The 15,806-nt window shown below is 49.5% G+C and overlaps 1 protein-coding gene across 1 annotated transcript in view; it reads left to right on the top strand.

Moving 5' to 3' along the window:
* Positions 1 to 4,979: 4,979 nt before the first annotated feature.
* The window catches only part of LOC127926115 (FERM, ARHGEF and pleckstrin domain-containing protein 1-like), a gene marked incomplete at its 5' end in the record, with an annotated part of 32,282 nt that continues 21,455 nt past the window's right edge, over positions 4,980 to 15,806 (top strand). The window contains 3 exons of the mRNA XM_052511487.1: positions 4,980 to 5,132; positions 8,344 to 8,474; positions 8,610 to 8,678. Of these exons, the coding sequence (XP_052367447.1) occupies positions 4,980 to 5,132; positions 8,344 to 8,474; positions 8,610 to 8,678 (353 nt within the window). The remainder of the gene's footprint in view (positions 5,133 to 8,343; positions 8,475 to 8,609; positions 8,679 to 15,806) is intronic.

Here is a 15,806-nt window from a genome sequence, read left to right as displayed (position 1 = left end):
ACCCCTCTCCTCTCTCCTAACCCTACATCTTCTGCTCTGAGCCTGCCCCTCTCCTCTCTCCTAACCCCTCTCCTCTCTCTCCTAACCCTCTCCTCGCTCTCTGACCCCTACATCTTCTACCCCTAACGCCTGCCCCTCTCCTCTCTCCTCCTAACCCCTACATCTTCTACCTAACCTACCCCTCCTCTCTCTCTATTCCATCTTCTGCCTAACCTCTTATCTCACTCTCCTAAACCCCTCCTCTCTCCTAGCCCTACGTCTTCTACCTAGCCTACCCCTCCTCCTCTCCCCTAAGCCCTCCTCTCTCTCTAACCCCTACATCACTTCTGCCTAACCTACCCTCTCCTTTCTCTCCTAACCCTACATCTTCTACCTAACCTGCCCCTCTCCTCTCCTAGCCCTCCCTAGCCCCTCCATGCTCTACCTAGCCTACCCCTCTCTCTCTCCTAACCCATCTTCTGCCCTAACCTGCCCCTCAGCTCATCTCTCCTAGCCCTCTGCATCTTCTCTCCTAACCTGCCCATCTCCTACCTAACCTGCCCCTCTGCTCTCTCTAACCCCTACATCTTCTACCTAACCCCCTTACCTCTCTACCTCTCTCCTGTCTAGCCTACCATCTCCTATCCACTATCCGCTTCTGCCTCTCCTCTTGCTGCCTAACCTGACCCCTGCATCCTCTCATGTCCTCCCTAACCTTGCATCTTCTACCTACAACCTGCCCCTCTCCTCTCTCTAGCCCTACATCTTCTGCCTAACCTACCCTCTCCTCTCTCTCCCTAACCCTTCTCCTCTCTCTCTAACCCCTACCATCTTCTCACCTAACCTACCCCTCTCCTCTCTCTCTAACCCTACATCTTCTACCTAACCTACCCCTCTCCTCTCTCTCTCTAACCCCTCTCCTCTCTCCTAACCTCCTCTCCTCTCTCTGCTCCTACATCTTCTACCTAACCTACCCCTCTCCTCTCTCCCTAACCCCCTACATTCTACCTAACCTGCCCCTCTCCTCTCTCCTCCTAGCCTCACATCTTCTACCTAACCTACCCCTCTCCTCTCTCCTAACCCCTCTCCTCTCTCTAACCCCTCATCTTCTACCTGCCCTACCCTCTCGACCTCTCTCTCCTAACCCCCTCTCCTCTCTCTCTAACCCTACATCTCCTACCTAACCTACCCCTCTCCTCTCTCCTCCCTAACCTTCATCTTCTACCTAACCTACCCCCTCTCCTCTCTCCCCTAACCCCCTCCTCCTCTCCTCCCTCCCTCCCTAACCCCTCTCCTCTCTCTCTAGCCCCTCATCTTCTGCCTAACCTGCCCCTCTCCTCTCTCTCTAACCCCTACGTCTTCTGCCTAACCTGCCCCTCTCCTCTCTCCTCCCTACCCCTTCTCCTAACCTGCCCCTCTCTCCCTAACCCCTCTCCTCTCTCTCTAACCCCTACATCTTCTCCTAACCTACCCCTCTCCTCTCTCCTAACCCTACATCTTCTACCTAACCCTCCCCTCTCCTCTCTAATCCCTAACATCTTCTACCTAACCTACCCCTCGCCTCTCCTCCCTAACCCCTCTCCTCTCTCTCTAACCCCAACATCTTCTACTACCCCTCTCCTCTCTCTCTAACTCCTACATCTTCTACCTAACCCCTCTCCTCTCTCTCTAGCCCCTACATCTTCTACCTAACCTACCTCCTCCTCTCCTAACCCCTACCTCTCCTACCTCCTCCTCTCCTCTCTCTCTAACCCCTCTCCTCTCTCCTAATCCCTACATCTTCTCCTAACCTGCCCTCGCCTCTCCTAACCCCTCTCCTCTCTCTCTAACCCCTATCATCTTCTACCTAACCTACCCCTCTCCTCTCTCTCTAACTCCTACATCTCTCTACCTAACCTACCCCTCTTCTCTCTCTAACCCCTCTCCTCTCTCTCTAACCCCTACATCTTCTACCTAACCTACCCTCTCCTCTCTCCTAACCCCTACATCTTCTACCTAACCTACCCCTCTCCTCTCTCTCCACCTCTCCTCTCTCCTAATCCTACATCTCTCTCACTAACCTGCCTCGCCTCTCCTAACCCTCCCCTCTCTCTCTAACTCCAACATCTTCTACCTAACCTACCTCTCCCTCTCTCTCTAGCTCCTACATCTTCTACCTAACCTACCCCTCTCCTCTCTCCAACCCCTACTCCTCTCTCTCCTCTCTCCCTACCATCTTCTACCTAACCTACCCTCGCCTCTCTCCCTAACCCCTCCTCTCTCCTAACTCCTACATCTTCTACCTAACCTACCCCTCTCCTATCTCTCTAACCCTACATCTTCTACCTAACCTACCCTCTCCTCTCTCCTAACCCTCATCCTCTACTCTACCTACCCCTCTCCTCTCTCTCTAACCCCTCTCCTCTCTCCCTACCCCTCTCCTCTCTCTCTAACCCTCATCTTCTACCTAACCTCCCTCTCCTCTCTACCCCTCATCTTCTCCTAACCTACCCCTCTCCTCTCTCTCTAACCCTACATCTTCTACCTAACCTACCCCTCTCCTCTCTCTCCCTAACCCCTACATCTTCTACCTAACCTACCCCTCCTCCTCTCTCCTAACCCTCTCCTCTCTCTCTAACCCCTCATCTTCTACCTAACCTACCCCTCACCTCCTCCCTAACCCCTCTCCTCTCTCTCTAACCCCTACATCTTCTACCTAACCTACCCCTCTCCTCTCTCCCTAACCCCTCATCCTCTCCCTAACTCCCCTCCTACTCTCCCTAACCCCTCTCCCCTAACCCCTCTCCTCTCCTCCCTAGCCCTCTCCTCTCTCTCTCCTACTCATCTTCTACCTAACCTACCCTCTCCTCTCTCCCTAACCCCTACATCTTCTACCTAACCTACCCCTCTCCTCTCTCTCTAACCCTCATCTTCTCCCTAATAACCCCTCTCTCTCCTAACCCCTCTCCTGTCTCTCTCTAACCCCTACATGCTCTCCTAACCTACCCTCTCCTCTCTCCCTAACCCCTACATCCTCTCCTCCTACCCCTCTCCTCTCTCCCTAACCCCTCATCCTCTCCCTAACCTACCCTCTCCTCTCCCCCTAACCCCTCTCCTCTCTCTCTAACCCCAGCATCTTCTACCTAACCCCTCCTCTCTCTAACTCCTGCATCTTCTCCCTAACCCTCTCCTCTCTCTATACCCTACATCTTCTGCCTAACCTACCCACTCCTCTCTCCCTAACCCCTCATCCTCTACCTAACCTGCCTCTCCTCTCTCCCTGGCCCCTCTCCTCTCTCCTAATCCCTGCATCTCTCTCCTAACCTCCTCTGCCTCTCTCCCTAACCCCTCTCCTCTCTCTAACCCTAACTCCTCCTGCCTAACCTCTCTCTCTCTAACTCCTGGCATCTTCTACCTAACCTACCCCTCTCCTCTCTCTAACCCCTCTCCTCTCTCTCTAACCCCTCATCCTCTACCCTAACCCCTCTCCTCTCCCCTAACCCCTACATCCTCTCCACCTAACCTACCCTCTCCTCTCTCCCTAACCCCTCTCCTCTCGCCACTAATCCTCATCTTCTGCCTGGCCTGCCTCACTCTCCCTAACCCCTCTCCTCTCTCCTAACCACACGTCCTCTGCCTAACCTGCCTCATCTCCTCTCTCTCTAACTCCGTACATCCTCTACCTAACCTAACCCCTCTCCTCTCTCTCTCATATCATCTCTCCTCTCCCCCTAACCCCTCTCCTCTCTCCTAACCCCTCTCCTCTCTCTCTAACCCCCTCTCCTCTCCCTAACCTACCCCTCTCCTCTCTCTCTGCCCTTCATCTTCTCCTAACCTACCCCTCTCCTCTCTCCCTAACCCCTACACCTCCTACTAACCCCTCTCCTCCTCCCTAACCCCTCTCCTCTCCCTAACCCCTACATCTTCTACCTAACCTACCCCTCTCCTCTCCCCTAACCCTCCTCTCTCCCTAACCCCTCTCCTCTCTGCCTATGCCTGCCATCTCCTCTCTCCCTAACCCCTCTCCTCTCCCTAGCCCTCTCCCCTCTCCCTAACCCCTCTCCGCTCCCCAACCTCTCTCTCCCTAACCCCTCTCCTCTCCCTAACCCCTCTCCCGCTCCTAACCCTCTCCTCCCCCTAACCCCTCTCCTCTCCCTAACCCCTCTCCTCTCCCCCTAACCCCTCTCCTCTCTCCTAACTCCTCTCCTAACTCCTCTCTCCCTACTCCCCTCCCCCCTAACCCTGCCCTCTCCTCTCCTAGCCCCTCCCTCTCTCTAACCCCTACATCTTCTACCTAACCTACCCCTCTCCTCTCCTCCCTACCCTCGCCTCTCCGTAACCCCTCTCCTCTGCCTAACCCCTCTCCTCTCTCCCCTATCCCCTCCCCCTCTTATCTCTCTCTCTCTAGCCTCTCCCCTAGCCCCTCTCCTCTCTGCCTAGCCCCTCTCCTCCTCCCCTCTCCTCTCTCCTAACCCCTCTCCTCTCCCTAACCCCTCTCTCTCTAGCTCCCTCTCCCCCCCCCTCTCCTCCCTAACCCCTCTCCTCTCTCTCTAACCCCTCTCCTCCTCTCCCCTCCTCTCCCTAACCTCTCCTCTCTCTCTACCTCTCCTCTCTCCCTAACCCCTCTCCTCTCCCCTAACCCCTCTCTCCTCCCCCCTCCCCTCTCCCCCTAACCCTCTCCTCTCCCCCTAACCCCTCTCCTCTCTCTCTAACCCCTCTCCTCTCTCTCTAACCCCTCTCCCCTAACCCCTCTCCTCTCCCTGCTCCTCTCTCTCCAACCCTCTCCTCTCCTAGCCCCTCTCCTCTCCCCTAGCCTCTCTCCCTAGCCCCTCTCCTCTCTCCCTAACCCTTCTCTCCCTAACCTCTCTCCCTAGCCCCCTCTCCTCTCTCCCCCTAACCCCCTCTCCTCTCCCTAACCCCTCTCCTCTCTGCCCCAGCAGCAGTTGGACGTCCCTCCTGCAGCGTCACGGTGAGGTGTTGGTTGAGTTAGAGCGTTCCTGTCGTGCCTCCCGCGGCTGCAGGGTTGTGTGGAGAGTTTGAGCAGCAGAAGGTGTGTTACCTGTCCCTGAACATGTTCCTGCTACGCCCCCTGCATCGTCTGCTGCACTACAAACTGATTCTGGAGAGACTCTGCAAACACTACCCCCCACACCAAGACTTCAGAGACAGCAGAGGTAGAACCCTGCTCCTCTACTTAATATCTCCAGAGGAAGACCCTGCTCCCCTAGTTGTCTATAATATCTCAGAGAGAACCCTGCTCCTCTAGTTGTCTAGTTAATATCTCAGAGAGAACCCTGCTCCTCTAGTTGTCTAGTTAATATCTCAGAGAGAACCCTGCTCCTCTAGTTGTCTAGTTAATATCTCAGAGAGAGAACCCTGCTCCTCTAGTTGTCTGGTTAATATCTCAGAGAGAACCCTGCTCCTCTAGTTGTCTAGTTAATATCTCAGAGAGAACCCTGCTCCTCTAGTTGTCTAGTTAATATCTCAGAGAACCCTGCCTCTAGCTGTTCAGTTATCTCAGAGAGAACCCTGCTCCTCTAGTTGTCTAGTTAATATCTCAGAGAGAACCCTGCTCCTCTAGTTGTCTAGTTAATATCTCAAGAGAGAACCCTGCTCCTCTAGTTGTCTAGTTAATATCTCAAGAGAGAACCCTGCTCCTCTAGTTGTCTAGTTATCTCAGAGAGAACCCTGCTCCTCTAGTTGTCTAGTTAATATCTCAGAGAGAACCCTGCTCCTCTAGTTGTCTAGTTAATATCTCAGAGAGAACCCTGCTCCTCTAGAGAGAACTTGTCTAGTTAATATCTCAGAGAGAACCCTGCTCCTCTAGTTGTCTAGTTAATATCTCAGAGAGAACCCTGCTCCTCTAGTTGTCTGTTCTGAGAGAACCCTGCTCCTCTATCTCAAGAGAGAACCCTGCTCCTCTAGTTGTCTAGTTAATATCTCAGAGAGAACCCTGCTCCTCTAGTTGTCTAGTTTATATCTGTGAGAACCCTGCTCCTCTAGTTGTCTAGTTAATATCTCAAGAGAGAACCCTGCTCCTCTAGTTGTCTAGTTAATATCTCAGAGAGAACCCTGCTCCTCTAGCTGTCCTAGTTAATATCTCAGAGAGAACCCTGCTCCTCTAGTTGTCTAGTTAATATCTCAGAGAGAGAACCCTGCTCCTCTAGTTGTCTAGTTAATATCTCAAGAGAGAACCCTGCTCCTCTAGTTGTCTAGTTAATATCTCAAGAGAGAACCCTGCTCCCTAGTTGTCTAGTTAATATCTCAAGAGAGAACCCTGCTCCTCTAGTTGTCTAGTTAATATCTCTCTCTAGTTGTCTAGAGAAAACCCTGCTCCTCTAGTTGTCTAGTTAATATCTCAGAGAGAGAACCCTGCTCCTCTAGTTGTCTAGTTAATATCTCTGAGAGAGAACCCTGCTCCTCTAGTTGTCTAGTTAATATCTCAGAGAGAGAACCTGCCCTCTAGTAGTCTAGTTAATATCTCAGAGAGAACCCCTGCTCCTCTAGTTGTCTAGTTATCTCAGAGAGAGAACCCTGCTCCTCTAGTAGTCTAGTTAATATCTCAAGAGAGACCCTGCTCCTAGAGAGAGAGAACCTGCTCCTCTAGTTGTCTAGTTAATATCTCAGAGAGAACCCTGCTCCTAGTTGTCTAGTTAGAGAGAACCCTCTCAGAGAGAGAAACCCTGCTCCTCTAGTTGTCTAGTTAATATCTCAGAGAGAACCCTGCTCCTCTAGTGCTGTCTAGTTAAGAACCCTCTCAGAGAGAGAACCCTGCCTCTAGTAGTCTAGTTAATATCTCAGAGAGAACCCTGCTCCTCTAGTTGTCTAGTTAATATCTCAGAGAGAACCCTGCTCCTCTAGTTGTCTAGTTAATATCTCAGAGAGAACTCTGCTCCCCTAGTTGTCTAGTTAATATCTCAGAGAGAACCTTGCTCTCTAGTTGTCTAGTTAATATCTCAGAGAGAACCCTGCTCCTCTAGTTGTCTAGTTAATATCTCAGAGAGAACCCTGCTCCTCTAGTTGCTCAGTTAATATCTCAGAGAGAGAACACTTCCTCTAGCTGATGTATCAGAGATGGTGTGTGTTGGGGATAGAGAGATACAATTCTCCTCTAGCTGATATCAGAGATGGTGTGTGTTAGAGAGGGTAAACACTCTTCTCTAGCTGGATATATCATGAGATTAAGTGTGTGTTAGAGAGAGAACACTCCTCCTCTAGCTGATATATCAGAGATGGTGTGTGTTAGAGAGAGAACACTCCTCCTCTAGCTGATATATCAGAGATGGTGTGTGTTAGAGAGAGAACACTCCTCCTCTAGCTGATATATCAGAGATGGTGTGTGTTAGAGAGAGAACACTCCTCCTCTCGCTGATATATCAGAGATGGTGTGTGTTAGAGAGGGAACACTCCTCCTCTCAGCTGATATATCAGAGATGGTGTGTGTTAGAGAGGAACACTCCTCCTCTCGCTGATATATCAGAGATGGTGTGTGTTAGAGAGGGAACACTCCTCCTCTAGCTGATATATCAGAGATGGTGTGTGTTAGAGAGGAACACTCCTCCTCTCGCTGATATATCAGAGATGGTGTGTGTTAGAGAGAGAACACTCCTCCTCTAGCTGATATATCAGAGATGGTGTGTGTTAGAGAGAGAACACTCCTCCTCTAGCTGATATATCAGAGATGGTGTGTGTTAGAGAGAGAACACTCCTCCTCCAGCTGATATATCAGAGATGGTGTGTTAGAGAGGGAACACTCCTCCTCTAGCTGATATATCAGAGATGGTGTGTGTTAGATAAAGAGAGAACACTCCTCCTCTAGCTGATGTATCAGAGATGGTGTGTGTTGAGAGACTCCTCCTCCAGCTGCCCCAGCTGATATATCAGAGATGGTGTGTGTTAGAGAGGGAACACTCCTCCTCTAGCTGATATATCAGAGATGGTGTGTGTTAGAGAGAACACTCCTCCTCGCTGATATATCAGAGATGGTGTGTGTTAGAGAGGAACACTCCTCCTCTAGCTGATATATCAGAGATGGTGTGTTAGAGAGGGGAAACACTCCCTCCTCTTAGCTGGAGAGATGGAACACTCCTCCTCCAGCGGTCGCTGGGATATATCAGAGATGGTGTGTGTACTAGGAACACCTCCTCCAGCTGCCCTAGCTGATATATCAGAGATGGTGTGTGTACTAACACTCCTCCTCCAGCTGCCCTAGCTGATATATCAGAGATGGTGTGTGTTAGAGAGGGAATCAGAGATGGTGTGTGTACCACTCCTCCAGCTGCCTCTAGCTGATATATCAGAGATGGTGTGTGTACTAACACTCCTCCTCCAGCTGCCCTAGCTGATATATCAGAGATGGTGTGTGTACTAACACTCCTCCTCCAGCTGCCCTAGCTGATGTATCAGAGATGGTGCTGCAGCTTCAGGGAACCATGATGAAGATGGAGAACATCCAGAAGCTTCTAGAACTGAAGAAAGATCTGACAGGCATCCAGGACCTGGCTATACCTGGCAGGGTAAGAGAACAGTTTTCCCCTGGCTTTGCTTTTGACAAGTAATTGTACTGATTTATTCCAAGTTGTAGTACATCAGTCCTCATGTTGTCCTTTAGTGTATCTAACTTCCAGGCATGTTGTTGTTTCTGTCACCAGGAGTTTATCAGACTGGGCTGTCTCAGTAAGCTCTCAGGAAAAGGACTACAGCAAAGAATGTTCTTCCTGGTTAGTCATTACTTCCTACTTCCTGTCACATGACTCCTCTGCTCCTCACTCACCCTATCCCTCTCGGTGTTCCTCCTCTCTCCTCCTCCTCCAGTTCAGTGATGTCTCATTATATCTCTGTGTTCCTCCCTCTCTCTCCTCCTCCTCCAGTTCAGTGATGTCTCATTATATCTCTGTGTTCCTCTCTCTCTCTCTCCTCCTCCTCCAGTTCAGTGATGTCTCATTATATCTCTGTGTTCCTCCCTCTCCTCCTCCTCCAGTTCAGTGATGTCTCATTATATCTCTGTGTTCCTCCCTCCCTCCTCTCCAGTTCAGTGATGTCTCATTATATCTCTGTGTTCCTCCCTCTCTCCTCCTCCTCCAGTTCAGTGATGTCTCATTATATCTCTGTGTTCCTCCCTCTCTCTCCTCCTCCTCCAGTTCAGTGATGTCTCATTAGATCTCTGTGTTCCTCCCTCTCTCTCCTCCTCCAGTTCAGTGATGTCTCATTATATCTCTGTGTTCCTCTCTCTCTCCTCCTCCTCCAGTTCAGTGATGTCTCATTATATCTCTGTGTTCCTCCCTCTCTCTCTCCTCCTCCAGTTCAGTGATGTCTCATTATATCTCTCTGTTCCTCTCTCTCTCCTCCTCCTCCAGTTCAGTGATGTCTCATTATATCTCTGTGTTCCTCCCTCTCTCTCCTCCTCCTCCAGTTCAGTGATGTCTCATTATATCTCTGTGTTCCTCTCTCTCTCCTCCTCCAGTTCAGTGATGTCTCATTATATCTCTGTGTCCTCCTCTCTCTCCTCCTCCTCCAGTTCAGTGGTCTCATTATATCTCTGTGTTCCTCCCTCTCTCTCTCCTCCTCCTCCAGTTCAGTGATGTCTCATTATATCTCTGTGTTCCTCCCTCTCTCTCTCCTCCTCCAGTTCAGTGATGTCTCATTATATCTCTGTTCCTCCCCTCTCTCTCTCCTCCTCCAGTTCAGTGATGTCTCATTATATCTCTCTGTTCCTCCCTCTCTCCTCCTCCAGTTCAGTGATGTCTCATTATATCTCTGTGTTCCTCCTCCAGTTCAGTGATGTCTCATTATATCTCTGTGTTCCTCCCTCTCTCTCCTCCTCCTCCAGTTCAGTGATGTCTCATTATATCTCTGTGTTCCTCTCTCTCTCTCTCCTCCTCCAGTTCAGTGATGTCTCATTATATCTCTGTGTTCCTCTCTCTCCCTCCTCCAGTTCAGTGATGTCTCATTATATCTCTGTGTTCCTCCCTCTCTCTCCTCCTCCTCCAGTTCAGTGATGTCTCATTATATCTCTGTGTTCCTCCTCTCTCTCTCTCTCCTCCAGTTCAGTGATGTCTCATTATATCTCTGTGTTCCTCCCTCTCTCCTCCTCCTCCAGTTCAGTGATGTCTCATTATATCTCTGTGTTCCTCCCTCTCTCCTCCTCCAGTTCAGTGATGTCTCATTATATCTCTGTGTTCCTCCCTCTCTCCTCCTCCAGTTCAGTGATGTCTCATTATATCTCTGTGTTCCTCCCTCTCTCTCCTCCTCCAGTTCAGTGATGTCTCATTATATCTCTGTGTTCCTCCCTCTCTCTCCTCCTCCAGTTCAGTGATGTCTCATTATATCTCTGTGTTCCTCCCTCTCTCTCCTCCTCCAGTTCAGTGATGTCTCATTATATCTCTGTGTTCCTCCCTCTCTCTCTCCTCCTCCAGTTCAGTGATGTCTCATTATATCTCTGTGTTCCTCTCTCTCTCTCTCCTCCTCCAGTTCAGTGATGTCTCATTATATCTCTGTGTTCCTCCCTCTCTCCTCCTCCTCCAGTTCAGTGATGTCTCATTATATCTCTGTGTTCCTCCCTCTCTCTCCTCCTCCAGTTCAGTGATGTCTCATTATATCTCTCTGTTCCTCCCTCTCTCTCTCCTCCTCCAGTTCAGTGATGTCTCATTATATCTCTGTGTTCCTCCTCTCTCTCTCCTCCTCCAGTTCAGTGATGTCTCATTATATCTCTGTGTTCCTCCCTCTCTCTCCTCCTCCAGTTCAGTGATGTCTCATTATATCTCTGTGTTCCTCCCTCTCTCTCCTCCTCCAGTTCAGTGATGTCTCATTATATCTCTGTGTTCCTCCCTCTCTCCTCCTCCTCCAGTTCAGTGATGTCTCATTATATCTCTGTGTTCCTCCCTCTCTCCTCCTCCTCCAGTTCAGTGATGTCTCATTATATCTCTGTGTTCCTCCCTCTCTCTCTCCTCCTCCAGTTCAGTGATGTCTCATTATATCTCTGTGTTCCTCCTCTCTCTCTCCTCCTCCAGTTCAGTGATGTCTCATTATATCTCTGTGTTCCTCCCTCTCTCTCTCCTCCTCCAGTTCAGTGATGTCTCATTATATCTCTGTGTTCCTCCCTCTCTCTCCTCCTCCAGTTCAGTGATGTCTCATTATATCTCTGTGTTCCTCCCTCTCCCTCCTCCTCCAGTTCAGTGATGTCTCATTATATCTCTGTGTTCCTCCCTCTCTCTCTCCTCCTCCAGTTCAGTGATGTCTCATTATATCTCTGTGTTCCTCCCTCTCTCTCTCCTCCAGTTCAGTGATGTCTCATTATATCTCTGTGTTCCTCCCTCTCTCTCCTCCTCCAGTTCAGTGATATCTCTGTGTTCTCATTATATCTCTTCAGTGATGTCTCTTATATCTCTGTGTTCCTCCCTCTCTCTCCTCCTCCAGTTCAGTGATGTCTCATTATATCTCTGTGTTCCTCCCTCTCTCTCCTCCTCCAGTTCAGTGATGTCTCATTATATCTCTGTGTTCCTCCCTCTCTCTCCTCCTCCTCCAGTTCAGTGATGTCTCATTATATCTCTGTGTTCCTCCCTCTCTCTCTCCTCCTCCAGTTCAGTGATGTCTCATTATATCTCTGTGTTCCTCCCTCTCTCTCTCCTCCTCCAGTTCAGTGATGTCTCATTATATCTCTGTGTTCCTCCCTCTCTCTCTCCTCCTCCAGTTCAGTGATGTCTCATTATATCTCTGTGTTCCTCCCTCTCTCCTCCTCCTCCAGTTCAGTGATGTCTCATTATATCTCTGTGTTCCTCCCTCTCTCTCTCTCCTCCTCCAGTTCAGTGATGTCTCATTATATCTCTGTGTTCCTCCCTCTCTCTCCTCCTCCTCCAGTTCAGTGATGTCTCATTATATCTCTGTGTTCCTCTCTCTCTCTCCTCCAGTTCAGTGATGTCTCATTATATCTCTGTGTTCCTCCCTCTCTCCTCCTCCTCCAGTTCAGTGATGTCTCATTATATCTCTGTGTTCCTCCCTCTCTCTCCTCCTCCTCCAGTTCAGTGATGTCTCATTATATCTCTGTGTTCCTCCTCTCTCTCTCTCCTCCTCCAGTTCAGTGATGTCTCATTATATCTCTGTGTTCCTCCCTCTCTCTCCTCCTCCAGTTCAGTGATGTCTCATTATATCTCTGTGTTCCTCCCTCTCTCTCCTCCTCCAGTTCAGTGATGTCTCATTATATCTCTGTGTTCCTCCCTCTCTCTCCCTCCTCCAGTTCAGTGATGTCTCATTATATCTCTGTGTTCCTCCCTCTCTCCTCCTCCAGTTCAGTGATGTCTCATTATATCTCTGTGTTCCTCCCTCTCTCTCCCTCCTCCAGTTCAGTGATGTCTCATTATATCTCTGTGTTCCTCCCTCTCTCTCCTCCTCCAGTTCAGTGATGTCTCATTATATCTCTGTGTTCCTCCTCTCTCCTCCTCCAGTTCAGTGATGTCTCATTATATCTCTGTGTTCCTCCTCTCTCTCTCCTCCTCCAGTTCAGTGATGTCTCATTATATCTCTGTGTTCCTCCCTCTCTCCCTCCTCCAGTTCAGTGATGTCTCATTATATCTCTGTGTTCCTCCCTCTCTCTCCTCCTCCAGTCCAGTTCTCTGTGTTCCTCCCTCTCTCCTCCTCCAGTGATGTCTCATTATATCTCTGTGTTCCTCCCTCTCTCTCCTCCTCCAGTTCAGTGATGTCTCATTATATCTCTGTGTTCCTCCTCTCTCCTCCTCCTCCAGTTCAGTGATGTCTCATTATATCTCTGTGTTCCTCCCTCTCTCCTCTCCTCCAGTTCAGTGATGTCTCATTATATCTCTGTGTTCCTCCCTCTCTCTCTCTCCTCCTCCAGTTCAGTGATGTCTCATTATATCTCTGTGTTCCTCCCTCTCTCCTCCTCCTCCAGTTCAGTGATGTCTCATTATATCTCTGTGTTCCTCCCTCTCTCCTCCTCCAGTTCAGTGATGTCTCATTATATCTCTGTGTTCCTCCCTCTCTCCTCCTCCTCCAGTTCAGTGATGTCTCATTATATCTCTGTGTTCCTCCCTCTCTCCTCCTCCAGTTCAGTGATGTCTCATTATATCTCTGTGTTCCTCCCTCTCTCTCTCCTCCTCCAGTTCAGTGATGTCTCATTATATCTCTGTGTTCCTCTCTCTCTCCTCCTCCAGTTCAGTGATGTCTCATTATATCTCTGTGTTCCTCCCTCTCTCCTCCTCCTCCAGTTCAGTGATGTCTCATTATATCTCTGTGTTCCTCCCTCTCTCTCTCCTCCTCCAGTTCAGTGATGTCTCATTATATCTCTGTGTTCCTCCCTCTCTCTCCTCCTCCAGTTCAGTGATGTCTCATTATATCTCTGTGTTCCTCCCTCTCTCTCCTCCTCCAGTTCAGTGATGTCTCATTATATCTCTGTGTTCCTCCCTCTCTCCTCCTCCTCCAGTTCAGTGATGTCTCATTATATCTCTGTGTTCCTCCCTCTCTCTCTCCTCCTCCAGTTCAGTGATGTCTCATTATATCTCTGTGTTCCTCCTCTCTCTCCTCCTCCAGTTCAGTGATGTCTCATTATATCTCTGTGTTCCTCCCTCTCTCTCTCCTCCTCCAGTTCAGTGATGTCTCATTATATCTCTGTGTTCCTCCCTCTCTCTCTCCTCCTCCAGTTCAGTGATGTCTCATTATATCTCTGTGTTCCTCTCTCTCTCTCTCCTCCTCCAGTTCAGTGATGTCTCATTATATCTCTGTGTTCCTCCCTCTCTCTCCTCCTCCTCCAGTTCAGTGATGTCTCATTATATCTCTGTGTTCCTCTCTCTCTCTCCTCCTCCAGTTCAGTGATGTCTCATTATATCTCTGTGTTCCTCCCTCTCTCTCCTCCTCCAGTTCAGTGATGTCTCATTATATCTCTGTGTTCCTCCCTCTCTCCTCCTCCTCCAGTTCAGTGATGTCTCATTATATCTCTGTGTTCCTCCCTCTCTCTCTCCTCCTCCAGTTCAGTGATGTCTCATTATATCTCTGTGTTCCTCCCTCTCTCTCTCCTCCTCCAGTTCAGTGATGTCTCATTATATCTCTGTGTTCCTCCCTCTCTCTCTCCTCCTCCAGTTCAGTGATGTCTCATTATATCTCTGTGTTCCTCCCTCTCTCTCTCTCTCCTCCAGTTCAGTGATGTCTCATTATATCTCTGTGTTCCTCCCTCTCTCTCTCCTCCAGTTCAGTGATGTCTCATTATATCTCTGTGTTCCTCCTCTCTCCAGTCTCCTCCTCCAGTTCAGTGATGTCTCATTATATCTCTGTGTTCCTCCCTCTCTCTCCTCCTCCAGTTCAGTGATGTCTCATTATATCTCTGTGTTCCTCCCTCTCTCTCTCCTCCTCCAGTTCAGTGATGTCTCATTATATCTCTGTGTTCCTCCTCTCTCTCCTCCTCCAGTTCAGTGATGTCTCATTATATCTCTGTGTTCCTCCCTCTCTCTCCTCCTCCAGTTCAGTGATGTCTCATTATATCTCTGTGTTCCTCCCTCTCTCTCTCCTCCTCCAGTTCAGTGATGTCTCATTATATCTCTGTGTTCCTCCCTCTCTCTCCTCCAGTTCAGTGATGTCTCATTATATCTCTGTGTTCCTCCCTCTCTCTCCTCCAGTTCAGTGATGTCTCATTATATCTCTGTGTTCCTCCCTCTCTCTCCTCCTCCAGTTCAGTGATGTCTCATTATATCTCTGTGTTCCTCCCTCTCTCTCCTCCAGTTCAGTGATGTCTCATTATATCTCTGTGTTCCTCCCTCTCTCCTCCTCCTCCAGTTCAGTGATGTCTCATTATATCTCTGTGTTCCTCCCTCTCTCCCTCCTCCAGTTCAGTGATGTCTCATTATATCTCTGTGTTCCTCCCTCTCTCTCTCCTCCTCCAGTTCAGTGATGTCTCATTATATCTCTGTGTTCCTCCCTCTCTCTCTCCTCCTCCAGTTCAGTGATGTCTCATTATATCTCTGTGTTCCTCTCTCTCTCCTCCTCCTCCAGTTCAGTGATGTCTCATTATATCTCTGTGTTCCTCCCTCTCTCTCTCCTCCTCCAGTTCAGTGATGTCTCATTATATCTCTGTGTTCCTCCCTCTCTCCTCCTCCTCCAGTTCAGTGATGTCTCATTATATCTCTGTGTTCCTCCCTCTCTCTCTCCTCCTCCAGTTCAGTGATGTCTCATTATATCTCTGTGTTCCTCCCTCTCTCTCTCCTCCTCCAGTTCAGTGATGTCTCATTATATCTCTGTGTTCCTCCCTCTCTCCTCCTCCTCCAGTTCAGTGATGTCTCATTATATCTCTGTGTTCCTCCCTCTCTCTCTCCTCCAGTTCAGTGATGTCTCATTATATCTCTGTGTTCCTCCTCTCTCTCTCCCTCCTCCAGTTCAGTGATGTCTCATTATATCTCTGTGTTCCTCCCTCTCTCTCCCTCCTCCAGTTCAGTGATGTCTCATTATATCTCTGTGTTCCTCCTCTCTCTCTCTCCTCCTCCAGTTCAGTGATGTCTCATTATATCTCTGTGTTCCTCCCTCTCTCCCTCCTCCAGTTCAGTGATGTCTCATTATATCTCTGTGTTCCTCCCTCTCTCTCCTCCTCCAGTTCAGTGATGTCTCATTATATCTCCTGTGTTCCTCCCTCTCTCCTCCTCCTCCAGTTCAGTGATGTCTCATTATATCTCTGTGTTCCTCCCTCTCTCTCTCCTCCTCCAGTTCAGTGATGTCTCATTATATCTCTGTGTTCCTCCCTCTCTCTCTCCTCCTCCCAGTTCAGTGATGTCTCATTATATCTCTGTGTTCCTCCCTCTCTCCTCCTCCTCCAGTTCAGTGATGTCTCATTATATCTCTGTGTTCCTCTCTCTCTC

The sequence above is a fragment of the Oncorhynchus keta genome, unplaced genomic scaffold (assembly GCF_023373465.1).
Source record: "Oncorhynchus keta strain PuntledgeMale-10-30-2019 unplaced genomic scaffold, Oket_V2 Un_contig_6838_pilon_pilon, whole genome shotgun sequence".
In the NCBI taxonomy this organism is placed as follows: Eukaryota; Metazoa; Chordata; class Actinopteri; order Salmoniformes; family Salmonidae; genus Oncorhynchus; species Oncorhynchus keta.
This window is presented reverse-complemented; position numbering and strand designations above follow the sequence as displayed.